The following is a 26,642-nucleotide window of genomic DNA, read 5'->3' as shown; positions in this document are numbered from 1 at the left end:
TATATAGATACACATAGAGATAGACACAGAAATATGGACTTACTCTGTCCACTAGGAGATAGGAGATATATTTATTAGTATTATTTTTTAATTGGAGTATCGTTGCTTTACAACGTTGTGTTACTTTATACCGTACAGCAAAGTGAGCCAGCTACACGTATACATAGAGCCCCTCTTTTTTGGATTTCCTTCTCATTTAGAGCATTGAGTAGCGTTTCCTGTGCTATACAGTAGGTTCTCATTAGTTATCTATTTTATACACAACATCAATAGTATATATACATCCATCCCAACTCCCAGTTCATCCCACCCACCCCTTTCCCCCTTGGTATCCATACGTTTGTTCTGTACGTCTGTGTCTCTATTTCTGCTTTGTAAATAAGATCGTCTGTACCAATTTTTTCAGATTCCACATATATGCGTTAATATATGATATTTGTTTTCCTCTTTCTGACTGACTTCACTCTGTATGACAGTCTCTAGGTCCATCCATGTCGCTACAAATGACCCAATTTTGTTTCTGTTTATGGCCGAGTATACAGGAAATATATTTCTAAAAATACAAATACATATATATATAATGAGTTTATACATATATAATGAATTTGTGTATATATAATAAATTTGTGTGTGTATATATATACATATATAAAATGAATTTGTGTATATATATAAAATGAATCTGTGTATATATATATTATTTTATTTTATTTTATTTTTTCCTGCCTCTGTCTGCGGAGAGGGCCTGGAAACAATGACACCTCCGTACCGATAAGCACACCCAACACCAGCTAAATCCTGGGTTCTAAACACCATCCTCCACTGAAAATACCATCTTCCACCCCTCAGAGATGCCTGGTTCCAGGGCTGGGGCAGAAGTCCTGGAAGAGCGTGAACGTACCGTCAGAGAGATGGGAAGAGCTCAGAGAATGGTGGGGATGTGTCAAAAGGACAAGGGGACATCTCGAAGGGGGGTCCCACTGGCCAAATCTGGGACAATGTAAGCATCAAAATTAAATAATAATAGTAATAGAGCATAATCCATTGACTAAAATCTGAAAGCATGATGTAACCCTATTGATATAAATGAAGGAAGAAAAGCTCTTTTTTTTTACAGAAAAAACCCAATCTGACTTCACGCTGATTCATCCAATTCTCGTCCAACAACACAGGGCTCTTCCTCGCCTTCCCCTTCCAGGTCCAGGTCTCCCTCCTTCCCTGGAGAGAACCCTGGTTCCAAACAGCTTTGCTGTATTTAGTCGTTTATGGGGTTTCCCACGATACTCACACACTTGTCCCAGAATTGCCACACTGATTCCACGGCCCATAGAAAACCTAAGCAAAGGTCAAGATTATCTTCAGTCCTTGTTGACCTTAGGATTGCCATCCCGCTGAAGGTGCCCGGTGTTTAATTCAGAAGAGGCATCTTCTGAACTGGGCTTTGATGGATGAATAGGAGTCTCCTGGGAAGTGAAAGGGGAAGAGAGCACCAGGCAGAGGGCCTTGCATGTGGAAAGGCTGGAGGACGAAATGGACATGTGGGGTGTCCCTCAGCCATGGCTGGAGCCCGTGTTTGTTCAGACAGTAGGGGAGTAACAAAGGATGAGTCTGGAGAACTGGGGGTGGGGGCAGCGGCTTGGAAGGGCCCTGGTTGTCAGGCAAGGAGCGTGGGGTTGATGCAGCAGGCAGTGGGAAGTCACAGGAGGCATCGGAGCTTAGAAACTGTGGAGGGGACATCGGCAAATGAGGGGGCGTGGCTGGGACCGCAAGACACAGTGTCTGAGCTGGGGATGGCTTTGCAGCGTTTCTGCTCTGGGTCCTCAGTTTTTATCATCTGTAATGTGGGTGCAGGAGGAGGACCCACTCCCAGGGCTGCCCGGGGACTCCCTGGGGTCTGAGGTGGGCCTGCGGCTCACACGCCCTGTTCTGGGACATCTCTGCTTCCTGTTTCTCCTGTCAGGGGAAGTCTCGGTCTCAGCTTCAAAAGCACAAACACGCTCTCAAAACAAAGGAAGACGGTCCTCGACTGCAGAGGAAGCAGGAAGCTACTGGCCCTGCTCAGAGCCCGGCTGCCGGGGCTCGGGGACGGCGGCATGGAGTCCGTGGCTCTGTACAGCTTCCAGGCCACAGAGAGCGATGAGCTGGCCTTCAACAAGGGGGACACACTCAAGGTAGGGTGGCCAGAGCCGGCTCAGCTGGCCTCGCATGGGATGGGGGGGTGCTTAAAACCAGGGCCCGGACAGCCCCCCAAACAGAGTCCAGTCTCTGGAGGAAGACGGGCCCGGCTTCTCCAGTTATCAAGTCTGTGACTCCGGACAATCCACCTCTACCCTCTGAGCCTCAGTTTCCCCATCTGAGAAATGGGGAGATAGCTAGTGATCCCTCCTTTGGGGGCCGTTGTGAGGGTTCAAGGAGACATCAGCCTAGAGCCTGGCAGGGGTTGAGTCAACACCGTTTCCCAAGAAAGAATTTGAAAAGACAGCTGGGGACAGAGAGAGAGAGGAAGAGGCAGAGACGGATGCAGAGGGACAGAGAGAGGGTCTTGGGAATGAAGTACACACACTAACCTATCGGGGCTAAAACAACTATGATTAGGGGTCCAGACGAGCTTCCCTGCAGGTGAGAAAGGGGAAGATAAGCCTCAACACCGCTCAGGTCCCTTGTGTGGCCTCTGGAGGAACACACGCCTTCCAGGGCGACCCAGGCAGATGAGCTCCCGGGCTCTGTCTCTCAGGAAATGTCCCTGCTTTCAAGTCTGCATCTGGAAGCAGAGCTCAGGGCCCTGATTTGGGAGGGGCCGTGCCACAAGTCGGGCGCTGGAGCTGCCACCAAGTCATGCTCAGGAAGCCCCTGCCCTTCCCTGGGCCTCGGTCTCTGCACCGGCACGGTGGGCATGAGGCTTCCAGTCTGAGCCGGGGCCCAGGAAGGGACAGGGCCTCCGTGTGCTGGCCCCGTACAGAGCCCCAGGTCCGAGCTCAGCGGTGCGCATCAACACCCATTTAAGCTGCTGAGGCCCCATTTCACAGGTGATTAAATGAGGCACAGGCAGGCGCCACAGCTTGCCTGGTGTGGGGTCAGAGGTGAACCCCTGTCCTTTGACTCTGGAACCTGCATTCGGAACCCCGTGACACTGAACAGCTGGGCTAGGTCAGGAGGTGGATGGTTCCAAGAAGAACCGCATCTTTTTGAGGATGTCCCCCTTTCTCTGTGCTGGGATGCCAGCCCTGGGCCCCCCGAGTGGCTGGTGGGGGGACCTGTGGACGTGTGGCCAGCTGGGGATGGGGCAGGCTTGACACCAGCACCACCTAGCCAGGGCACGAGACTCTTGAGATCCAGGTCTGTTTCAGAGGCCTCGTTTGCCGATCCAAGAGCAGTTTGGAGTCTCTAGTTCCAGACTTTGGGGCTTGAGAGGCAGTGGAACAGTGGGGAGCTTGGAATGGGATGACCAGTGGGTTCTACCTGAGGTTCAGAGGGATGAACCAGGGTGGAGGGAGTAGATCCGTGGGGTCCCCCAAGGCAAGTGTTGTAAAGACGGTGACACCCCCGCTTCCCTCCTGGACGCCTGTGCTCACCCCTGCCCACCCAAGATTGGCCAAGTTTCCCACTAAGCTTTGATAGAGTGTTGGCCGACTCCTGCTGTGTTTGCTTCTAACCGAGCCTCCTGAGGGCAGGGACATAAAACAGTGCCTGGCACAGGGCAGGCCCTCAGCAAGACACGGGGGTGTCGAAGGAATGAAGGAAGGAAGGAAGGAGATGTTAGCCGAGACCCTGGCTAAGACCCCAATAGGATTTGCTCCTAGTGTCCGTGGAGACCCAGGAGGGGACCTTTCAAGGAATGACAGGCCACCGGAGGGGCTGCTTTTTCCTTCCTTCATTCAACAAACGCTTGTCAAGCCCTCGAGTACCTGCTCAGCACCAGGCATTGTCCTAAGTGCTGAGACACAGCAGTGGACGAAGCCCAGTCCCTGCCCTCCCGGAGCGGACCTTCCAGAGGGTGCGTGCTGTCAGGAGGTGACAAATGGGTGGAAGAAATCACCTGGGGAGATGGAATGGAGAGGGTGGGTGGGAGGGAGGGGCAGAGGGACAGCTTTAGATGGCGGGGGGGGGGGGCGGGGGTTGTTGTTGGTGGTGGTCAGGGCAGTCTCTCAAAAGAGATGACACCTGAGCTGAGAGCTGAAGGATGAGCAGGACACAGCCATGCAAAGAGCTGGGGGAGGAGAGTGGATGGAGAGAATGCAGCAAGTGGGGCTGTGGGGCGTGGGTGAGTTTGCAGTGTGGACTCACCCTAGCTACCTGCCCAGGGGTGGCACAAAATATCACACACCCTCTAAGAATGCTCTTTGGGGAGGGGGGCGTTTAACGACGTAAAAATGCTCGTGAAGCAACGTTAAGTGGCAAAAAAGCAGAATGCAAAGGAACATGCACAGAGATAATCAATAATAATCGATAGATATTAGTTTTAGAGATGGGAAACTGACATTCATGCGTTGGCTTTGTGCCTAGAAAAAAACACCAGAAATAATGTCTTGAGGAGCTGGCGGTCACTCCTGGGAGGCATGCTGTGAGCAAATCACGCTTCCTTGTTCATACGTCTGCCTCTCCTCACAGGACAGAGATGAGCAAGTGATCCTTCCAGGGCCAGACGTGGAGTTGGGGTCCTTCCTCTCACAGCTGTACAGGTGCCGGGTCAAAGCCTGCCTTGATTTAAAATTTTTCTTTTAATTTAAAAAAAATATTAAAAATTTTTGGCCATGCTGCACGGTATGCAGGATCTTAGTTCCCCAGCCAGGTATTGAACCCATGCCCTCTGCAGTGGAACCTTGGAGTCCTAACGACTGGACCCCGTGGGAAGTCCCTGATTTAAGAGTTTGATGGAGTTTTTTGCACTAAATTTTAAATAGCCTATTTTTTAAAATTAATTAATTAATTTTTGGTTCCGTTGGGTCTTCGTTGCTGCACGCAGGCTTTCTCTAGTTGCGGTGAGTGGGGGCTACTCTTCATCGCAGTGCGCGGGCTTCTCATTGCGGTGGCTTCTCTTGTTGCGGAGGACGGGCTGTAGGTGCGCGGGCTTCAGTAGTTGTGGCACGTGGGCTCTACAGCCCAGGCTCAGTAGTTGTGGCACACGGGCTTAGTTGCTCCACGGCATGTGGGATCTTCCCAGACCAGGGCTCAAACCCGTGTCCCCTGCATTGGTAGGCGTATTCTTAACCACTGTGCCACCAGGGAAGTCCCTAAATAGACTCTTTTTAAAAACAGTTCGAAATGTACAGAAAAATCGAGAAGATGGTACAGAGGAATTCCAATCTGACACCCTGCCGCCCCTTCCCACCGCCCACACACACTCGCACACCCTTGGTAACATTTTATATTATTAACCTGGTACATTTGTTACATTAATGGAGCAATATGGATACATTATTATTAGCTAATGACCATATTCAGAAATTTTGATTTTTTAACATATTCCTTTAAAATATTCTTTATCTTGATTCCTGACTTTTTTGGAGCTCCCTTAAAGTTTGTACCCAAAGTGCCTCACCCATCCCACGCTAGTCCAGGGTCTCATTTCTGTAACCATAAAAACGTGGCTGTGATGTCACCCTGTGTCCCCTCTTCCTCCCCCGGGCCGGGGACAGCGGGTGGGGCTGGTGGCTGAGCTCCACGACCTGTCCCTTCGTGAGCATGTTTCCTGCGCGCTGGCTGTGGGCCAGGCCTGTCCCAGCCCAGCAGTGACCGGCGGACACACAGATCCCAGCCTCTGGGAGCCGGCAACGATGCTACTCTTCCAGTCTGAGCTCTGCTCTTAGACGAAAGCCCGGTGGCACGTGGACCCACTCTGGACAAGGGGCCCCAAATGTCACTTCCCTGGAACAAAGCCCCCCTCGCCGAGGGGCAGGCGTTTCTGGGTGCACAGGACCCCGCTGCTCCCCACTGGAGGAAAGATGTGGGTGGTGGCTTCACCTCCACCTCTTCACTCACAGCCTGGCCCCCAGGACCCAGACTCGGGGAGCCCACGGCCTCTTGGCATTTCCCCGGTGGTGGCCGGTGCACCTCAGGCCCGACCCAGCCACCCTGGGCTTCCCCACCTCCTCTCGCACCTGTTGCACAGCAGCTGACGGTCACGACCGCCTGCCCGCGCTCAGGCCCACAGCCTGGGGTTGTCTCGGCTGTTTCCTCTCCGTCTCGTGTATCTCGCCTGTCAGCCGCTCTGCCAAAACCTACCCCAGATCTGACCACGTCTCAGCAGCCCCAGTCCAGGCCCCGTTCACCGCTCACCTGGGCCTGCTCTTCACAGACCCCTCGTCCCCCCCAGTCCTGGAGCACAAGACCTTCAAGCTCTCACCCTCCCCATTCAACTCACAGCACTGCCCGCCTCAACGGCAGACACAGGGGCCTCCTTTCTGTTCCAGGACAGAGCTTGCTCCCCTTAGGGCCTTGGCACTGGCTGTTCCCCCTGCCTTGGACACTGTTTCCCACATCTTCTCATATCTCATTCCTTTCTGTAATTTGGGCCTCAGCTCATGTGCCACCTCCTCAGAGAGGCCTTTCTTGCCCACCCCCACCTGTCCCCTGTTGACAATCCCCCTGCCCCCAACCAGGTATCTTCCTTCTATGTCATCCTGACGTATATTTTCAGACCACAGAGCAGAACATTAAATTACCTTGTTTACTTGTGTCCTTCCTGTTTCTTGTCTGCCTCTGCCCACTAAAATGTGACCTCCTGCTTCCTGCTATATCACTGGGCTGGGCACAGCGCCTGGCACGCAGGAGGTGCTCCGTGGCCGCACTGGCCAGGGGACGGTGGCACAAGACCGCACCCAGGAGAAGGGCACTGCAGGGGCAAAGCAGGGGCAGGCCGAGGTGTGAGCTTCACCAGGGAAGGTTGGGAATTCCCATGTCTCAGAGGGTCTGGGGGCTTTGAACAATGTTAACAGCAAGAATTCAGCTAATACAACCAATCAGAACATTTCTGGGTCTTTCCTTGGAGTGGAGGTGACAGGAAAACAAAACCAAAACAAAACTGGGATAGATTAGATACGTCACATCCACATGTCCACACAGGATTTTGCAGGTCACAAAACACTGCCATGTGCCATGTAGGCCGTAGATGTGCCCATTTTACAGATGTGGAAACTGATGCCAGGGCTGTGGAGAGAGTCAGCGGCAGGCAGAGTAGTCTAGAGCCCGAGGCCCCCAAGAATCTTCACCGAGTCTGTGACCCGCAGGCCCTAATTTTCTCATTAAGTTGGGGGAGTTTTTTGTTTTGTTTAGTTTTCAGCAAAAGTTATCCTGAGTCAGCCACCTGTTTCCGGCTTTCCCTGGGGACGCTGGTCTGGCCCAGACTGCGGGGGCAGGAAGGAGGGGCTCAAGGGACCTGGCAGACAGACGAGGGAGGGGCCAGGCCTGGGCCCAGGGGGCAAATCTCAGCTCCTCTTGGTAAAACCAAACCACCTGAGTTGCTGTCCAGCCTTTGCTCCCATGATGCTCCCTGCTTGGGCTGCGGATCTGCGTCTGATTTTTTGTCTTAACCAATTATCCCCACTGGGGTTGACCTGACATGGGGACCTGTTCTGGGACTTAGGGGAGAGATGACCCCCGGGTTGGGGCCCAGAGACAATGTGGGAGGAGGCACAGGGTGAAGACCGGGGCGGGGGGGACCCGGTCCTAAGACCCCTGCCGTGTGGCCCTGCTCCCCTCCCGTCTGGGCCTGTGTCCTCCTCTGTGAAGTAGCCTTTGGTGAAGGCGGCCTCGGGGGCTGGTGTGAGAAGGGGTGACACATGGCGAGCCTGCCCAGGGAGTGGGGAGGGAGCCCAAGCGTCCCACTCACCCGCCCGTAGCGGCCCCCCCACCCCGCTCAGGTTTCGGTTCCCCTCGGCCCACCTGCGAGGCGAGGGGGTGTCTGCGACCCGAGCAGCCAGGCCTCGGCCCCGCCGCAGCGCAGAGGCCTCTCGTTCGCTCCCCGGTGTCTGAAGCCCCCGTCTGATCATCAGCCCTGAGCTCAGACGTGAAGCTTGTAAATGCAAGTGACCCCCATGACCACCGCTCGGCGGGGCCTCCGCAGACCTACCCCCGATCCCCGGCTCTGTGCCTCGTATCAACTGCTGTGGGCCCCCCATGCTCAGGGCCACAGCTCAGGGACTGAGGGGCCCCGGATCTGTCCCCCAGTACCCGGGGGTCTGGGTGGCACGACCTGAGAGTCGCGCTCCAGCTCCCCCCGTAAGCTCAAGCCACCAACCAAATTCTCCTCTGTGACCCCTGGACCGTGGAGTCACCCTGCGACCTCGCTCTCCTCCGGGAAGTGGGCTCCAGGGCTGGTGTGGGCCTTCAGCAGGGGACAGCTGTCCCTCCTAGGTGACCAGGTGACCGTGTCTCTCCCGCCCGCAGATTTTGAACATGGAAGACGACCAGAACTGGTACAAGGCCGAGCTCCGGGGTGCAGAGGGGTTCGTCCCCAAGAACTACATCCACGTCAAGCCCCACCCGTGAGTGGCAGCCCCCCCCCCCGCATGTCCTCAGGGCACCCCTCACCCCCGGCCCTGAAGCCAAACGTCCACACCCAGCCTGGCCGAGGCTGAGCTGAGCTGCCTGCAAGTCCTCAGCCCGGCCTCCCGCCATCTGTCTGGGGACCCCCGTCTCTTCCCCAAGCAGAGGTGGAGGACAGAGATGTGAGGACTTGTCCCAAGTGGTGGCAGTCAGGGCCAGCCCAGGCCACGACACTAGGACCTGGGACACTGGAGAGCATCCCGGTAGGGGCCCTGGATAGGACAGGGCCCTGGGCGCTCAGCCAGCGGGGCCCCTGGCTGCTGTGTGGCCTCAGGCAGACCCCTGCTCTCTCTGTTCCTCAGTTTCCCTACCTGCAACACAAGGAGGGCCAAGGCTCCTCTAAGAGGCCGACTCAGCCCTGTGCCGGGGTGGGGAGTGAGGGGCCGTGGAGGGGCAGGAAGAAGGCAGACCTGTGGGCAGGGGAGCTGACATGGGCTGAGCAGAGTCTGGGACACGGCGGAGAGGGAGTCACGAGGAGCCCAGGTATCCTCGGGCTTGGGACCAGCTGTCCCAGGGAAGCCCCCGTCAGGCTTCCAGTGCTGAAAACCCTGTTCTCAGCCCCGGAACAGGCCTAAGTGGCCAAGAATCTGGGAAAAACCAAATGGATATTCACAGAGTGGTGGCTGAAGTAGCCCCAAGTCACAGTCGCTCGTTCAGTCATTCGCCAAACACCAGCCACTGCCTGAGGGGACTCACCTGGGTGATGCTGGGGACACGTGATGAGATGCTGGGGTCAGAGCAGTTGTGTCCTGTGGGAGAGACAGGACATAAAGAAACTATGACAAGGGAAGGCGGTCAGCATTCAGATAATTAACCAGGGAGGGCTTCTCAGAAGAGGTGGCAACAAGTGAGGTTTTGAAGCATGTGTGTAGGAGTTAGCTAATGAGAAAAAGAGAAGGGCATTCCTGGGAGCGGGAACAACGAGAACCCCTGGCAGTGGGACCAGCAGGAGGGCCTCAAACGCCCGGTGGAGGGTGGTGGGAGCCATGGAGGCATTTGAGCTGGGTGGGGAGTAGAACTCCTGCAGAGGTGAAGGCAGGTCAGGGCCCGTGTGTGGCTGTGGGGTGGACGGGAGGGAGGTGCAGGGCCAGGGTGGGGCCTGGAGGTCATTCCTCTTTACCTGTCTTCGAGTTATTTCCAAAGCTGCCACCACCTCGGACTTCCTGTGTTGGGCAAGGGCCCGACCCACCCAGGTCCCCTGCCTGGGCTCCAGGCCCGCAGGGTCCCTCTGGGCTGTGTGACCTTGGGCAGGGGCCTGTCCTCCAGCCTTAAAGGCTTTCTGTCATAAAGGGAGAGAGACAGCGAGAACCCGGCCAGGGCCAGGCCAGCGGAGGACACGGCGGGAGCGGGAGCCTCCGGGGGGAGGCTGTGACGCGGTGAAGGCCAGGAGGTTGGGAGGTAGGAGGCCGCTGAGAAGCCTAAGCAGAGGCTTCTGTTTGCTCAGGAGGAAAGAAGAGCTGATAGGTTTTGGGGCCACGCCTGTCGGGGCAATGCTGGTGGTTCAGGCAAGCCTTCACCAGGGCAGCTGGGAGCCATGGAGGGTTCCCGTGTCCGATGGCCCTGGGCTCCCTGGGGCTGGCTCTGGCCACGTGAGTCTGGGACAGAGTAGGGATGGGGGTCAGGCCGCATGCTCACCTGCCTGAAGCCGTGCCCAGATGCATCCTTTGGCTAACCTCAGCCCCTGCCCTGGCCCCGAAATAGCAGTGGGGAAAGTCCAGCTCTGTGCCTGACTCAGCCCGTTGGGCTCCAGGGTGTGGGGCGGGGGCAGGGCAGGGGTCCCAGGGGGCCTCGTGTCTACACCAGGCCACTCCTTCCCTGAGCTCCACCATCACCTCCGCCTGCCCAGGAAGCCCACGGAGGGGGGCCGTGAGCCTCACGGGCAGGGGTCACCGAGGCACCTGACGCAGCCGCGTGGCCGGTGGGCGTTGAGGAGGGCTTCCTGGAGGATGGCTTCCTGGAGGACGGCTTCCTGGAGGAGGGCGTGGTCTGCTGGGCCTGGAACGTAGAGTAGAATTTGCTGGGAGGGCCGCAGACAGGCCAATGGGCGACGCGTGAGAGGAGTTCACAGCAGCAGCGGTGAACTCCTGCAGGCGGCAGCGCCCTCCTCCTCCCAAGGGCCCTGCGAGCTGGGTGCTCTCGTCAAGGTCTTGTGGGCAAGGAGGTGGTGGCACAGAGAGGTTGAGTGGCTTGTCCGGGGTCACACAGCTGGCAAGAGGCAGAGTGAGATCTGCCGCCAGTGCTGTGGGCCCCGGCTGTGCTCACTGGGAGGGGATGGAGGAACTGTTAAGAACAGCTGGGGGAGGGGGGTGGGCTGGGGGAGAGTCGGAGGCCAGAGAATTGCGGAGCAACTTTTGGGGATCCCTGCCCTTCCCTGGGCCTCAATTTCCACATCATTAAAATGGGGACTAAGCGAGGCGTCCACGCGTGGAGCCAGCTGTGCTCTGGGGCATCGGGAGTGCTGCTTTTCCGGCACCCTGTCCCCGAGCCACCAAGGACCTGGTCGGGGCAGGGCGGGCCTCCTCGAAGCTGCGGTTGCAAAATCCTTTGAGGGTGACAGCCGCCCACACGCTGATGCCTCCTGTGGAGCTTTGTGGGTTCTTTGGAAATTCCCACGCAGGGCCCTGTTGGACCCCTGCTCCTGTGGCAGCACTGCACCTGGGGCCTGCTGGGGGCTCCCCAGAGGAGCGCCCTTCCGGGGCCCCCTGAGCTCAGCCTCTGGCTTGGAGGCCTCATCCGGGACTCCCAGACTCCAGAGACCCAGGCCGAGCTCTTGGAGGTTCCCTGGAGCCCCGCCTTTGGCCCCCACCTCCACTGCCTCCCCTCCACCCGCCCAGAGATGAGCCTAGGGTCCCCCCCATTTTGGGGGCCAGCGATGGGCTAGAACCTCACTTCTGGGTGGGGGGCTCTGAGACACCATGTCAGGACCAGGACTTTATTTCGGACTGGAAAGCAGGCAGAGAGGGAGCTGGTGGCACTGCCACTACTGGCGGCCCTGGGCAACGGGCTCTCCCTGTGGCCAGAACCAGGGAGCCGGCACCCGAGCTTCGTGTTTGTCCTCCTGCCCCCCTGTCATCACCTGAGAACATCCGGGGGCCCAACCTGCCCCGCACACAGGCCAATCACGTTAGTAAAAAGCCCTCGGAGGAACTGCAAGGGCTCACACGTGGCTGGCGGGTGGGGTTCCCGGCAGGACCTGGTCTGTGTGCACCTGAGCCTCTGTGCTGGGCCTGGAGGGCTCGCTGTCAACATCCTGATACAACAGGAAAAGATCTGCCTCACATCCGCCCGGGGCCACGCTCAGACTCAGGAAGCTCGGTTGAAGGAGGGAAGGGAAATTGTACAGGGAAGGGAGGCTCCGGTGGCCCTCAGGGCACCAAGATCCCACTGGGAGACTCCACCTGCTCTGGGCCTCAGTTCCTCCACTAAGGGACTGGGCTCAAATCCAGGGGCCAAGAAGCCAGCCAGAGACCACCTGGACCCTCCGAGGGTGGGCGAGCCCCAAAGAGCACAGTGGGCAGGGCTGGAAGAGAAGCTGGATCCCAGCCTCTCACCCCCAGGCCCTGCCAGACCCTCGGCATTTACAAGGCACCTTCTGTATACCCAGTTCTGTCTGGTCAGAAAGAAAAGGGACTTGAACCTGTGAGAAAAAGTCCAGGTGGCCTCAGGCTGTGCATCTGTGAAATGGGTACAGGGAGAGACCCTTCCTCACCAGATCAAAGCTGCTATTTTTTGGGGGGGGTCATCTTTTAAAATATTTTTTTACTTTTAAGAACCTGAAATGGAAAAGCCCAGCTGGGGTTGGCTGGGTTGGGGTTCACCGAGGTGTGTGTTTGCCTGGTGTGGTGGGAAATGCTTGGGCTCAGGAGCCAGAATGCTGGGACTGGGCCCAACTCCTGCCTTTCACAGCGCATGACCTTGGCCTCCCTGGGTAAAGTCGGTGCCGTTGTATTTCCTGTGTCTCGGGACTGCTGTGAGGACCTGGCAGTGTTGGGTGGCTGGCATAGGGGCAGGGTAGCCTGGCCTCCCCCCCCTCACCTGCCCCCTCTCTGCAGGTGGTACTCGGGCAGGATTTCCCGGCAGCTGGCAGAAGAAATTCTGACGAAGCGGAACCACCCGGGAGCCTTCCTGATCCGGGAGAGTGAGAGCTCCCCAGGGGAGTTCTCCGTCTCTGTGAAGTGAGTTCTGACCCAGGGTATGTGGAGGAGGGTGGCCAGGGACAGGCCTGCAGGGTGTGGAGGGAACGACAAATGCCTGGAAGCAGGCGACCCTCTGGGGGTCGGGGATGATGCAGACCCCAGGGTGTGGCCCGGAGCAGGAGGGTTCCACGTGGCTTGGGCTGGCTGTGAGGCCTCGAGCGCCGGGCTGAAGGCTTGGCCATTGTTCTACAGCAGCAAGTCACCAGGGGAGATTGATGTGGTGGGGCTGGGGGTGGGAGAGCAGCAGGGCACCCAGGGCAGGTGTCCAGGATGTGCTCCAGACAGGGTTCCCCTGTGTGCTACATAGTGGACAGGATGGACCCTGGGGCCAGGCTGCTTGGGTTCAGATTCTGGCTCTGCCATTTCCTGACTGTGTGACTTTGGGCAAGTCCCTTAACTTCTCTGTGCCTGTTTCCTCACATGTAAAATGGGTTATTGCAAAGAATATATGAGTCATTCTATTTAGAGCCATTAGAGAGTAGTGGCTGGCATGGAAGCAGGGTGGCAGCCTCTGGGCAGCTCAGGACCCAATCCCAAAGGTCACAATCGGGCAATGGAGGAATCCAGGCTGGAAGGAAGGGGCAGGAACCGGGGTCGGGGGTAAAGGGGTCAGGGCCCCAGCTGGTCTCTGTCCTTCCTACTCCCAGCGCCTGGAACAGTAGGATCTAGGTGCAGCAATTCAAGGAATTGTCACTGAGCTACATGCCACGTGCCAGGCTGTTCTAGGGACTTGGGAAATGACAGTGAAAAAAAACAAAGCTGCTGCCCTTTGGGGTTTATGTCTTAGTGGGGGAGGCAGACTGAACACATGAAAAAAGGAGACAAATGAATATAGCAGGAGCCAGTGGGCAGGGATCTGAACCTGGCGGTGGAGGCCGCCTGGGGCCCAGGAGTGAGGATCCGGAAGGAGAGGCTTCCAGGCAGAGGGAACAGAAATTGCAAAGACCCTGGGGTGGGAATGCGCCTGGGGTGAGTGGGGCAGAGCCAGCAACGGGGGGTCACAGCCAGAGAGATGGGCCTGACAGGTCCCGATGGGAAACCCCAGGGCAACAGGGCCCTGCAGAGGGTCAGCCCAGATGGCTCAACCTTTGGGTGTGTGTGTGTGCAGGACAGAGGAGGAGTCCCCGAGGGAGCGGGGGCCCGGGGTCTCCATGACGCCCGACTGAGGGAAGTTCAGTGGCAGCAGACACTCCACAGGGTGGAGGAGGTGACATCTGAGCTGGGCCCCGAAGCATGAGTAGGAGTTTGGGGCACAAAGAGGGGAGAGGGGATGCCAGGCCCAGGGAACAGCATGTGCAAAGACCCAGAGGTGGGGCAGAGAGAGGTGGGCTTGGACAGCAAGGCATTTGTCTGACCAGGAGGGGAGACAGGCAGTTCTGCGGAGCCAGCACCAATGCTACCTTGGGAAGGGGGTGTGGGAGTGTCCCTCTGAGAAATCCCAGCACATGCCCCCTCCCCCCCACACCCCAGGCATCCTGGCCAAGCCCCCTCCCCCAGCTCAGAACCGGAACCTTGGGCCCCAGGGCTGTGGTGTGCTCACAGGACCACCAGGTGGCGCCCTCCAGCCTCGGTTTCGTCCCCCGGGGCCGGGACCGGGTCCCGCCCCGACTCTGATCCATCGTCTCTTACGGGGGGCCTTTCAGGGCCCTTGGAGGGCCACTGGGCAGGGATCAGAGCAGGGAACAGACTCAAGGCAGCTAGGAGGGGGGATTTTGAGCAAGAATCTCAGCTCTGTTACTTCTCCTGTATAACCCTGGGCAAGGTACCCCGGCCTGTTTCCTCGCCTGTAAAATGAACATCTGTGTAAGGTTCTTAGCGTGACGCTGGCACACGGCGAGTCCTCCCCAAATGCCAGCTACGTACTCATCATCATGGTGACCCTCCCAGGGCCGCACCGCGCCTGCTGGCCCACGCCCCAGGGTCCCGGGCTTAGCAACGGGCCAGTGGCCGCGTGCGGGCGGGGAGCCCGCTTCTCGTCCTGGCCTTGCCCCGGACCTGCTGCGTAACCTCAGCAGATCCCGTCCGCGTCAGCTGTAACGTCCTCTTCTGCAACGTGGAGATAGCAGCCCTGGACATCATGAAGCCCAGTGACCCGATGGCCACCCTTCTGGGCGACGGTCACGCAGATCTGTGTGTGAGAGCATTTCCGCCCTCGCTGGCTGCGCTCCTGGGGACTCTGACCGCGTAGGCGTGGCGCCTCCTGCACGCACATGCCGAGCCTCATAAAGCTGTCAGAGGTGGGGTTCACGGGACTTGTTCTGCCTCACGGAGTGATGGTGGCCACGGCTGGCTGCCCTTTACGAGTTTCCAGGGGGCTGCCCCCTCCACCTCTGGGAGCACGTCTGAGCTGGTGGCCAGCGGGCCGGGGCCGGGGCGCACTGCCTGGGCTGTGTTACTTTTGCCCCACACTCTGATCCAGGCTGCTGTGGGCTTCTGTGTCAGAAATGATGGTTTGCTCCCAAGTGAGATGTTTTACTTCTTTTCAGGCCAGGGGTGCCCTGGAGTCAACGATGTGTTTGCTCTGCTGCCCTGGTCGCTGAGCCCCTACTGTGCGCCAGGCCCCGTGCCTGGCGCTGGGATTCAACCACCAACAAATCGGACGAAGCTCCCTGTCCTTTAGGCACTCACGTTCCACTGGGGTGACTGACAATTTTATACATGTATGTATGTATGTATGCATATATGTATGTATATATATATATATATAATTTTCTAAATGATTAGTAAAATACATAAAATCTTTGAAGATGATAAAGACTCTTGGGAAAATGAAGGAGGAAAGAATGGGGGGGCACAATTTTATGCCCTCAAAGACAGGGAGGAAGTGACCCTGGAAGCCCAGTGTGCAGGTAAGGAAACAAAAGCTCAGAGACGTGCAGTAACTTGCCCAAGGTCACACAGCCAGAAAACAGTGGAGCTAGAGCCCACTGACCCTCTGTGACCTGAAAGACCAGGTCTACCGTTCCACTCTTCTTCCCTGAGACCTAAAGACCCAGGGGGAGCCTGTCTCCACCGGCAGTCCCAAGGTCAGTTTGATTCTATCTCACGTTGGCTGCTGGAGAGGAATCCACCCCCTCCATTTTCACAGACGGGAAAAAACTGAGTCTAGAGAAGGGCCATGCCTAACGGAGATCACCTAGCGGGCAGTTAGCACCCTGGCCTCCACCCCGGGGATCCACAGGCCCTGACTGGGGGTGGGGGTGCGGTGCTGGGGCTCCTGACCTTACCCCAGCCTTGTTTATCCTCCCTGGGCTGCCGCTGCCACTCTCACTCTGCTGCTGCCGCCACCAAGCCGGAAGAACCTGCTGGGCAGGACCGGTGGCTGCTAGCATCGGGCCTGAGTTCATCCTTGGGGTCTTCCGACAGCCCAGGGGCCAGGCCCAGCCCTCAGCCCCCTGGGTAGGTGAGCATGGGGGTCACACACAGAGACAAACACACCCATGGCGGCTCAGACAGGGATGTACACGTCTGGCCCCTCCCACAGAGCAGGGAGAGACACATGCACACACCCCAGGCTCTGCCCACTGTGGTGCACCAGCTCCAGGTGCCCCCTCTTCTGGCCGCGCCCGGGCCAGCCCACCGCCCCGTGACCCGGGTCTGCCCTTCCCTCCAGCTCAGGAGGGCTCACCCCACAGGGCCATCCTCCTTGCTCAGGGGCCATCTGGACTCAGACTCGGGCCTGGGGAGGCGGGAGACAGGCTAGCTGGGAGAGGGAGAGACTGCCCAAGTGCTGGGTCCTCAGGCCTGTCACATGGAGGCGGGTCACTGGTCAGGCCAGGGGCTGGGGCAGCAGGACGGCCACACCCGCTCACAGATGCAGCAGCCCAGCTGGGCCCCGCTCTCCCACCACGAGCCACGCACAGGCTGGGGGGCTGGACCACGAGAGCATCCCAGGTTTGAGAATCTGCCGATTGTCAGGTTGCAAGGTTCTAGAACTCCTGGGTCCCTTGCCCCCTTCCCAGGTCTCACCCCCTGACCTGGGTGTGATCAGGGAATGCTCCGTTCTGGGTGACCCTCTGGGTAAGATAAGCTTTTGAAGATAAACTTCAAACACCAAAGTGTTCAGGGTTGTGCTCATTTGGGGCTGAGATCTTTTCAAACCTCCCACACTCTTGTCCGCCTCTTACCCAGAGGACGGGGGCCGCCCGCACCCCGGGCTCCTTCTCGGGGCCGGCACGGAGTCAGGGCCTTCTGCCTCCCAGAATACGGTCCAGGGACCGGAAGAACCCTGAGCCCGCCAGAACAGGACACTAGGGAGTCCCAGGCTCGGGGGCGGCCCCCAGGGCCGAGGCTGCAGCAGGCCAGATGGGGCGGGAGGCACCTGCCTGCCTGGCCATCCTCCTCCCATCCCGGGACGTGGACACGCACATCCCACAGCTGACAGAGTGGCGGCTTAGCCATCTGGGAACAATGCTCGCTGACGGCACACGAGCGGCTTTGTCTCAGGCTGGGGATGATGGCTGTGTCTGGTCACAGAGTCTCAGGCCTTCTCTGGCCTCAGTTCTGTGCAGGGAGCTTGCTGCCCTGAGAGTGGACACGTGTTAGAGGGGCTGGGACCGCAGCTCAGAGCCGGGAGGGGAGGGTCCAGGAACAGTGCAGCCCATGAGCACTGACCCCTTGGGCCATGCTGCTTCGCCCCTGAGCCCAGCCTCTCCAGACTGGGCTAGAGCTGGTCCGCCTCCCGCCTCCCTGCCTCTGGGTGTCTGTGAGCAGCGGGTTACAGGCAGGCTGTACAAGGGGCCGAGGAACCCAAGGAGTCCCCGGACTCTGACTGAGGGCACCTGAGGCAGCTTGCAGAGGTTGGGCCATTTTATGCGGGCCTTGAAGCATGAGTAGGAGTTTGATTCAAGTTTGGAAGAAATAGTGTATTTTTCAAGCCTGGAGGCATGCTTGAAAGTGGAGAGAGAGGTTCTGTGTGGTTTGGATCCTTGACTTGGGCAGGGTGGGAGGATTCCCCCCTCCTCCCACCCCAGACACACACACAGAACAGAAGGTATTTACCTGGAATAAATCTCTATCTTAAATCTTGCATCTTAACCTTTAACAAGGCAGCACACCAGCCCCAGGGCTGATAGGTGGAGGGAGTAAGCCACAGGCAGGGATGGGCAACTGGGGGGATGGACACCATACTCCTGTCCACGCCCTAGAAACACTTGGACTGTGGGCCTGCAGGAACTCAGGCTGCCCCAAGCCTGCACAGCCCGTCCTGGTCTAGAACATGCTGCGTGTTCCAGGCAGGTCCCTCTGCCCTGCTGGCCAGTCTGGGAGACACAGGCTATCCCCTCTGCTGGGCTGGAAGGCACTTGGTGGTGGTGGGTTGCAAGGCTGGGAGAGGAGGCATCAGAGAGTATTTGAAGGAAACGAGGCTGGACGTGTCATCAGAGCCAGAACTTGAGACTGAGGTGTTAAGATTTTGCCCTGAGGGCAATGGGGAGCCATAGAAGGTTCTTGAGGTGGGGAGAGAATGTGGACCAGGGAAGGACAGGAAGCATCCCACAGGCCTGAGCTCCTCTCACACCGGTGGCAGGATGGTCTTAGGACTCACCCCTCAAGGGACTGTAAGGGCTGGGAGGGGACGAGGTGGGGGAGGGAGAGGAGTGTTGAGGCTGGGGGACGTTGGAGAGAAGAGATGCTGGCTGACCACCTCTCTCAGAGAACCATTTAATGTTGCCAGTACACGAGCACTTCCCCAGAAGGGAGGTATTACGAGGAAACCGAGGTTCAGAGAAGTTAAGTGATTTGCTTTAGGTCACACAGCAAGAAAGTGGCCTGGTCCAAGGCCCACATCCTTTACTCCACACTCCACTGCCCGGCGGGGACTCACCGTGTCTTTCACGGAGCCGGTCAATGGGGCCTGGGACCCCCTCCCCCCGCTCCTCTCCTCCTGACTCCAAGCCTCACCTGGAGAGAAAAAGGCCTGGTTGCGGGGGGCAGGGACGGGGGGAGGGCCCCAGCCGCCGTGGGCCCCTCTGAGGTGGTCTGTGTCCTCTCCCCTAGCTACGGGGACCAGGTGCAGCATTTCAAGGTGCTGCGTGAGGCCTCGGGGAAGTACTACCTGTGGGAGGAGAAGTTCAACTCTCTGAATGAGCTGGTCGCCTTCTACCGGACCAGAACCATCGCCAAGAAGCGGCAGGTCTTCCTGCGGGATGAGGAGCCCCTGGCCAAGGTGGGCGAGTGCGGCGGGCGGGCGAGGGGGCCTCTCCGCAGGGCCCCGACCCCCCTTCCCACGTGGCAGGAGGTGGGTCCAGCCCTGCTTCTAAAATTCTGCCCGGGCACTGCAGGGAGACAAGCAGGGCTGGGAAAGGGGAGGCGGGGAAGGAAGGGAAGGGGCAGGTGGAAACTCCCCGGGTAAACTGAGCCTGCTGGCTCTCAGCCAGGAGCGGTGCGTGGCGCCCAGTAGGTGCTCAGTGGTTGTCTGTTGACTGAGTGAAGGTACTGACACCGGCTGAGCCTCCTGGGAGCCTCCTGGCCCCACCTACAGGTAGGACACTGAGGTTCAGGGAGTGATGTGACTACCCAAGGCCACCTGCCGGGTGGGGTCCGTGCTGGCTTCTGCTCTGTAGGGCGCGGGGCAGTGTGAGCACTCGTGGGCAAGGTCCTGGCCGGGTGGAGCGGGGTCCGGCCGCCCCGGTCCTCATAATAACAGCGATTTGCCAGCCGGCTCTTTCGTCCGGGGGCCCCGGGGACCAGCCCTCACGCTCATTAGGGTGACGACACCAGCCAGTGGGCTTATTAGCCCCGACGTGCACTTTTACTTGGGAGGGGGTGTCGGCAAGGCCTGGGGCTGGAGGTCGGGACCCTGGACAGCCCAGTGAGCTCGAGCTCTGCAGAGGACGGTGGGCACGGCTGTGGCCAAGGCCTGGGGAGGGGCTGCCGGGTCACGGCTCCGGTCCTGCCTGTTCCTAGACTCCACCGCCTCGCCACGTGTGACCTTAGGGCCAGTTCATCCCTCACCTGGGCCTCAGTTTCCTCTCGGTCCAGTAGGGTGAACCCTGGGATCTGATATGTTGGGGAGTAAACAGTGTCTCAGGAGGAACCCCTGCCCCTGCCACGCACCCTCCGTCCCGTCAGCGCACTCGGCCTGCTCTGCCCGGCCTGCCCCTGGGGGCCGGGCCAGCTCTAAGCTCAGTCTCAGGGGCTCTTCGCTCCAGTCCCCGCTGGGCCTGCCTCTCAGACCTCCATCCCCTCCCGTCGCTGCCTGGGCCAGCTCTGCCCTTGGCAAGTGTGAAGGGGCCAGGATGGAGCTGGGGGCCGCCGGAGGGCTCCCCAACACCCACCACCTTGCTCTGGCCTGGCCCTGGGGTCACCGGCCCTGCAGGGCGACTCCAGAGCTGGCTCAGTCCCCTGGGACCCACGCCCCCTCTTCCTTCCTGGGCAGAGAACCGCTAATTAGCCTGTCCGTGATGCTATGGCCTGTGCCAGATAAGATTCCGCAGGCTTGGGGCAGAGAGCCTGGTGGGCAGGCCGGGCCGGGGCACTGGCTGTGATCCTCATGGTGATGTGCCAGCAGGGGGCCCTCGTCTAGCTGCCATCTGAAGGGGGAGGCAGGGAACCAAGGCCCCCAGAAGGCAGGGACTCACCCAAGGTCACCTTGGGGCATAGATGGGACTGGAACCAGGCCTGAGAGAGGAAAGCAGTGTAAAGTGACATCCTTGCCCTCGAAGCCTGGCCAGGGGCAACAGCAGTGAACTGCTCGTAGCTACACATCACTTTATGTTTATAAGGCCTGTTCCTGTGGTTCTAGGGCCTGGGGTCAAAAGTTATCACGGCTGCTACAGAGCGTGGGAAGAGACCCCGAGACGGGCAGGGTCCTAACCAAAGTCCCACGCTGAGGCCCAGGACTCAGGTCCCTTGACCACTGGCCCTGTGGTCCCTGCTGGGCCGCCAGGACACTGGCTGTGCCCTGCGTAGACACAGGGTCTGTGCCGCAGACATGCAGGGGGTGGGCAGCGGGAGGCCCACGGGCGGGGTGGCCATCGTCTGGAGCTGGATACAGAGCTGAGTTTGACCCCAGTTCTGCCCGAAAGACCCCTTTCCACCTGTGGGAAATCGCTTATCTTGGGGCCTCCGTGGGGACAGCCCGGCGGGGGCTCCTGAGGGGCCCCACTGACGGCTTCCTCTCCTCGCAGCCTCCCCGGGCCTGCTTTGCCCAGGCCCAGTTTGACTTCTCAGCCCAGGACCCCTCCCAGCTCAGCTTCCGCCGCGGTGACATCATCGAGGTCCTGGAGCGCCTTGACCCCTGCTGGTGGCGTGGCCGTCTCTGCGGGCGCATCGGCTTTTTCCCGCGGAGCTACGTCCAGCCGGTGCACCTGTGACCCAAGTGGGCCCAGGGGCAGAGCCAGTGGACCGGCCATCCACCGGGCACTGAGGTCCAGAGAGAGGACACAGGCACCCCCAGCCCAGGGCTTTGGACTGCAACGTAGGCCTCCTGACTGTCCGGCCGGCCTCCTGTGCTTCATGTCAACTGGGACGGGCCCAGCGCCCCTGAAAGACCGCCTCATCCAGGGCCCCTGGGCTAGGGGAGCTCCGGGGCCTCTGCCAGCCTCTTCCCATTGGCCATCAGCTGTGTGACGTCACAGGGTGGCCGGCAGGGCCCGCCCACTCCAAACACCAATGGCACCACCCCCAGGGAGGGCTGAGGACTCCTGGGTTCCACCTGCTGGGGGCTCAAGCCAAGGAACCACGGGCTGGGTGGGTGAGCACCCGCTGGGCCTGCCATCCCCTCCATCCAAAAGCCCCAAAGGCTGGCTACTGGGGAGGCGGCCAGGGCCCCGCACACCTGTGCCTGGAGTTGCTGGACAGACTCGGAGACTTTGGGCTCCACCTGGGATCCAACGCCCCTGCCCACCACAGACACTTCGGGGGAGGCTGGAGGCCCTGAGGGAGGGTGGACAAGGGTGAAGGAAACGGAGGCTGATGCTCCTCCGCTGGCCCCGCGGGACGGACAAGCTCTGAGGGGCCAGCCCTGGACGTGGCCACCTGGGAGACATAGCTGCGCCTGCTCTTACTTGTGCAGGCCCAGGTTCTACCCAGACCAGGGCCTCAGGAAGCGTGGGGGACTACAGCCCAGGTGGGGAGTTGCGGACAGAGCTGGGCTCTGAGGGCCAGTGGCACCCAGAACGGGGCGGGCAGCCTCGGTGGAGCCCCAGCTTGAGGAAAGGCAGGGTGTCCACGGGGAAGGGGCCATCAGCGCTGGCCCGAGACCCTGGAGCCCTGAGCTCTGGCAGATTCGCTGCTCACGACCTGGGCCCGTGAACTCAAAATAAAAACAGTAGAAGAGTAGAAGGATGCTCATCAGAAATCTCATTTTCTTTCCAATTACGACTACTGTTTTTGAAGCATCACACATTCTTTTTTCCCATTTCCTCCCTAATTTTTCAGAGCTTCTGCTTTGCGGGCTCAGCCAGCCCCTGGGCACTGACCTGCCCTGTGGCCACGAGGGGCGCCACACTCCTCTGGGCCTCCGTATCCTTGGTGGGGAAGGGGGGCGTCCGGGGACGGTGTCAGGCGAAGTAGGCGTAGAAGAAGACGTTGACACACACGAGGAGGATGGCGTTGAAGCCACAGACGCGGGCCCAGAAAGCATGTTTCTGGGATGCTCGGGGGTCACCTGGAGGGGGCGGGAGGTGGGGACAGATGAGGGCCACAGGCTCCCACCCGGGGCCCTTGCCTCCAGCCCCGCCGTGGGTGGGAGTGAGAGGGAGCGCCTTAGGGTCACACACACACCTGTTTTGGCTCCCGAGGGCAGGTCCTGAGCCAGGGTCCACCAGGTAAGGTTCTCGATCTGCAGGGAAGGGTGAGGGTGAGGGTGAGGGTGGCGGGACGGGGGTGGGCCCAGATGGGATCAGGGGTCAGTGATGGTGAGAGGGCAGCCAAGTTCAAAAAGGGCCAGGAACCAGGGCCAGATGGGGTTACGGGTCAAGAGCTAGAAAATTCCTGAGTCGGAGAGGGTCAGGGGTCAGGACAGGCTCACCTGGATGCCCTGGGGGGCTGGCGTCAGCAGGCTCCCAGCCACCACCACGGCCCCGCTGAGCACGAAGAGAGCCACGGCGAAGTGCAGGTAGTGGATGCTGTGGAGGATGGCAGGCCGGTCCTCGGGGTGGCCGCAGGGTGGGGCCGGGTGCAGGAACTCCAGCACCAGCCTGGTGGCGCCCACCGCCAGCCCCGCCATCAGGCCCCAGAAGGCCCCCTGGGGGGAGAAGGCAGGGCAGCTGGGGCCTCGGGAGGAAGGCCAGGCTTCCCCCCGACCCAGGCACACAGGCGGCAGGGGGAGATGTGCGCCCAGCCCCACCCCAGCTCTCCCCAACCCCACCTGCTCGTTGGCCCGCCGCCAGAAGATGCCCAAGACGAAGACCGCGGTCACCGGGGGGGCCAGGGAGCTGGTCACCGACTGCATGTAGATGAAGAGCTGCCCACTGTTGGAGCCCTGCAGGACCGGGATCCAGGCCACACTCACGCCGATGAGCACCACAGTGACCAGCCTGCGGGCGGCAGCAGGCAGGCCGTCCCTCGAGACCTCTCCTCAGCCCTGCCTCGCCTCCCACTGGTCCCTAAGGCTTGCTCTCCATCTGTCCCCTGCTGCTCCAGCTCCAGCCTCCTCCCTGGCCCCTGTCCACTCCTCCAGGGACGTGGCCGATCTTGTCCTCTCCAGACCCTTCCGTGGCTCCCTGCCGCTGGCAGGAACCGCCCCTGACTCAGCCTGTGTTCTCACGCTTGTACCTGGGGTCTCACAGTGGCCCCCGTGGCCCCCCGGTTCTCCTGCCCACCTTCAAGGCACCATCCCAACCTCTCTGTGCTTGCTGTCCATCTCCCACTCGCGGCGGCAGCAGCCTCATCCTGCTAGTTCACTGCTGCATCTCCCGGCACACAGTAGGTGCTCAATACACATCCTTGACTGCATGAATGACCCCCTGCCCTCACATTCAGGCCAGACTGACCTCCCAGCGTTCCTCTAACCCTGGTGGGCCTTTGAAGGAGCCGTGGCCTCTGGTTGGCACCCCCCACCCCCCACCCCCTACAGCCCTTGGCTGTGGACTCACATCCACTACTGGGCAACCTCCAGCCGGAGTGCAAGGTTTGGAGCCCAGCGGTCTCAGCTGCGAAGCCCCTTCCCTGGCCCACCCTGCGTGGAATCCTCCTCTCAGCTCCTGCCTGCCTCCCGCTGGGCGTGCCTCCCACCCCCCGCCCCCGCAGCAGGGACACCCTTCACTCGTTCCTCCACGAGGCATTCATGAGGAGCCCACCGGAGAGCAGGGCGTGGCTTAGGGACCCAGACTTGGTGCCGAGCAGGCCTGGTTCCTGCCCAGCACCCAAAGTGGAGCAAAGAAAACAGATGAGCCTGTTATCCTTAGCTCAGGGCTGTGCTGAAGGAGCCCAGAGGAAGCATCCATCCAGGAAGGCTTCCAGGAGGAGGAGACCCTGCAGCTTTGAAGGGGTGTGGAACCTGGCTAAGGGGACAGAGCTGGGGCAAGGTGTCCGTATGCCTCTCCCTGGCTGAGAGCCCCTCGGCTGTGTCCTGGGTCAGCTGGACGCCCCTTACCCTCAGAGGTGGGTGATGCGTGAGACCCCCTGGAACCCCGGACAGCACAATAGGAATGACAGAGGCCATGTGTGCAGCTGGGGCGGGCCCGCCTGCCTCCTGTCCTTCCCTTCCCTTCCACGCCAGAAGGAGAGGGTGGAGGAAGGAGGCACCCCCTTGATTAGGGCTAATTAACCCTCCGCCTGGCAGGCAGCCAGCGCTGCCCGCTTCAGAGGCACAGGCAGGCTCCACCCTGCCCTCCTCCAACAGGCCTCGCGTCCAACACCAGACTCAGCATCTCTTGTGGGGCTGGTCCTCTCCAGCCCGGCCTAGAGTGGGGCCCTGGCCCTCTTACTGCCCTCTTGGGTTTGGTCTGATGACTCAGCCGCCACCAGGCTGTCAGAGGGACCCCAAACCCAGAGGCTGTTCCTTCTGCCTGGAATGCCCTTCTCAACTCCTCCCCCAGCAAAACCCCCTTGTCCACCGAGGCCCAGCTCAAGACCCTCCTCCTCCAGGAAGTCTTCCTGACACCCTGCCCCCCCCACTCTGCCGTCAGGATGACTGGCCCCCTCCACTGCCCCTGGGCTGCAGCCATGGTTGCAGGGGAGCCCCTCAAGGGCTGGGGGGGCTCTGAGACCTCTCTGGGTCCCCTATGTTGCCCAGTTTGATGCAGGGTCCCAGGGAGGGCCAGCAGTAGTGGACTGAATAACAGAGAAGGGTGGACAGAAGGGGCTGCAGGGGAGGACCGGGGAGTGGGGCTGGGGGCTGGCAAAGATCGGGGCCCCAGGCATGAGGCGGTCACGGCCCCAGGCTTATGATAGCTCCTCTGGCCCCCCCAACCTGAGGAGACCTGGGTGGGGGTTCCCCAGCATCCCCGTGATGGCCTCATCCCAGGCTCAGGGTGCCCTCTGCTGCCCTGCGCTCTGGGAGTCCCATCTCTCCTTGGACTGAGGCTCCAAGGATCCAGAGCCCACACAGCTGGAAACACAGCTTGAACAGCGCTGTTGGGCAGGGAGCAGGCTGGAGGCGCTGGGGGCTGTCCTGGTGCTTCAAGACGGAGGCGTGGTAGGGCTAAGCCCTGGCCGCACACCCAGCACTGGGCCCTTTCCACCCCACCGACCTGGCAGCTGAGATAACTGGGGCCCAGAGAAGGTGAGCAGCCCGGCCCACATCACACAGCCGGGTGCCCACAGGCAGGCTGGCAGGGCCCGGGGCGGGCTTACCTGGGTGGATGGGTGAGAAGGAGGGTCAAGGGTGCCCTGTGGGGGGCTGAGCTGGCATAGAGGGAAGACCGGCTCAGGACTCTGGCTTCAGGTGGGAGCGGGAAGCTGGGAAGTAGCAGGCAGGGGACGTGGAGCCGCCAAGGGGGGACTGAGGCTACCAGTGTCCAGGCCAGGGGGCCGAGGCACGCCCTGGGCGGCAGGAGGACATCCGGGCCCCAGTTCCCGGGAAGCCGGGGCTGGAGGGGCTCAGGGAGGAGCTGGTCCAACAGGGGCTGGGAGGGGTGGTCCAGGTGCTGACACAGAAGCCGCCGGGGAGCCGAGGGAGAGGCTCCCTGTTCTAGACGAGGTCTGAGCTGCACCTGAGCTCACACCTGCCAGCCGGCGTGTCCCGACAGAGGCCGGCTGCTTTGCATCACGGGCTGACTGCCTGGAGCTCCAGGAGACCCCACCCTGAGGATGGGCGCCACAGGCTCCCGGCTGGAGGGGGCACTGCTGCCAAGCCCAGCACCAGAGGGCCGGGTCCCCCTCGACCGGCACAGTGGGGGCTGCATGGCTTGGAGGGAGACAGGCAGGGTGGGACTCCTGAGAGGGCATCGACTCCTCTTCATCCATCACTGAATTTCACCCCTAAAGGACTCCCGGATACTCGGCCAAGCTTGGGGATGGAGGGCTGTGCCAGGCACAACACCCCTCCCCCCATGTGGAGGGGCATCGGGACACCAGTGGGACCGACAAGGCCTACATGTGCTATGGGAGCGAGGCTATAGTTCCTGTGGGAGGCTTTGAGGGGAGGGGGCTCATTCCTTGGTCTCAGGTATCAGGGAGGGCTGCCTGGAGGAGGGGCACTTGAGCAGAGTCTAGAAAGATCAGGTGAGTCATCAAGGTAATAAGGAGGGGACAAGTAGGGCTCGGAAGAAGTAGGCAGAAGCTCAGTGGGGCCAGGGGCACAGGGGCCAGAGGGACAGCTATGGTGTGGGTGTGGCTACACCTGAGTGCTGGCTGTGGCCCTCTCTGGGGCAGCTGGGAACCGTCATGGGGGCTAGGGGCTCAGACCTGGGGAAGGCAGATCTCTGCGTGGTTAGGGAAGGGGGCTCTCCCTGGCAGATTCCCTCAGAGATTCCGCTTGGGGTAAGAGATGCCTCCAAGATGGGGGTTGTGGCC

At 60.2% G+C, this 26,642-nt stretch overlaps 2 protein-coding genes across 3 annotated transcripts in view; one reads left to right on the top strand and one right to left on the bottom strand.

Annotated features, from left to right (window-relative positions):
• The first annotated feature begins 1,852 nt into the window (after positions 1-1,852).
• Positions 1,853-22,025, top strand: LOC114888968 (GRB2-related adapter protein). Its single transcript, XM_029211666.1, has 5 exons — positions 1,853-2,171; positions 8,386-8,483; positions 12,597-12,719; positions 18,738-18,906; positions 20,870-22,025. Exons 1-5 carry the CDS (start codon positions 2,094-2,096, stop codon positions 21,053-21,055), a joined length of 654 nt encoding a protein of 217 aa, XP_029067499.1. The 5' UTR covers positions 1,853-2,093; the 3' UTR covers positions 21,056-22,025.
• Positions 22,026-22,028: 3 nt separating this feature from the next.
• The window catches only part of SLC5A10 (solute carrier family 5 member 10), a 55,262-nt gene continuing 50,648 nt past the window's right edge, over positions 22,029-26,642 (bottom strand). Inside the window, exons 12-15 of one of the 2 annotated variants that reach the window (XM_029211650.1) lie at positions 23,053-23,221; positions 22,714-22,929; positions 22,467-22,524; positions 22,029-22,350 (exon numbers count right to left, since the gene is read on the bottom strand). In XM_029211650.1, coding sequence (XP_029067483.1) covers positions 22,244-22,350; positions 22,467-22,524; positions 22,714-22,929; positions 23,053-23,221 — 550 coding nt within the window. In that variant the 3' untranslated portion in view covers positions 22,029-22,243. The remainder of the gene's footprint in view (positions 22,351-22,466; positions 22,525-22,713; positions 22,930-23,052; positions 23,222-26,642) is intronic. The other variant, XM_029211652.1, reaches the window with a different exon arrangement.

Source organism: Monodon monoceros, unplaced genomic scaffold (genome assembly GCF_005190385.1).
Source record: "Monodon monoceros isolate NGI ecotype Baffin Bay Population unplaced genomic scaffold, NGI_Narwhal_1 Super_Scaffold_9, whole genome shotgun sequence".
NCBI lineage: Eukaryota > Metazoa > Chordata > Mammalia > Artiodactyla > Monodontidae > Monodon > Monodon monoceros.
The sequence above is the reverse complement of the archived record's forward strand: the minus strand, read 5'-3'. Positions and strand labels throughout refer to the sequence as shown.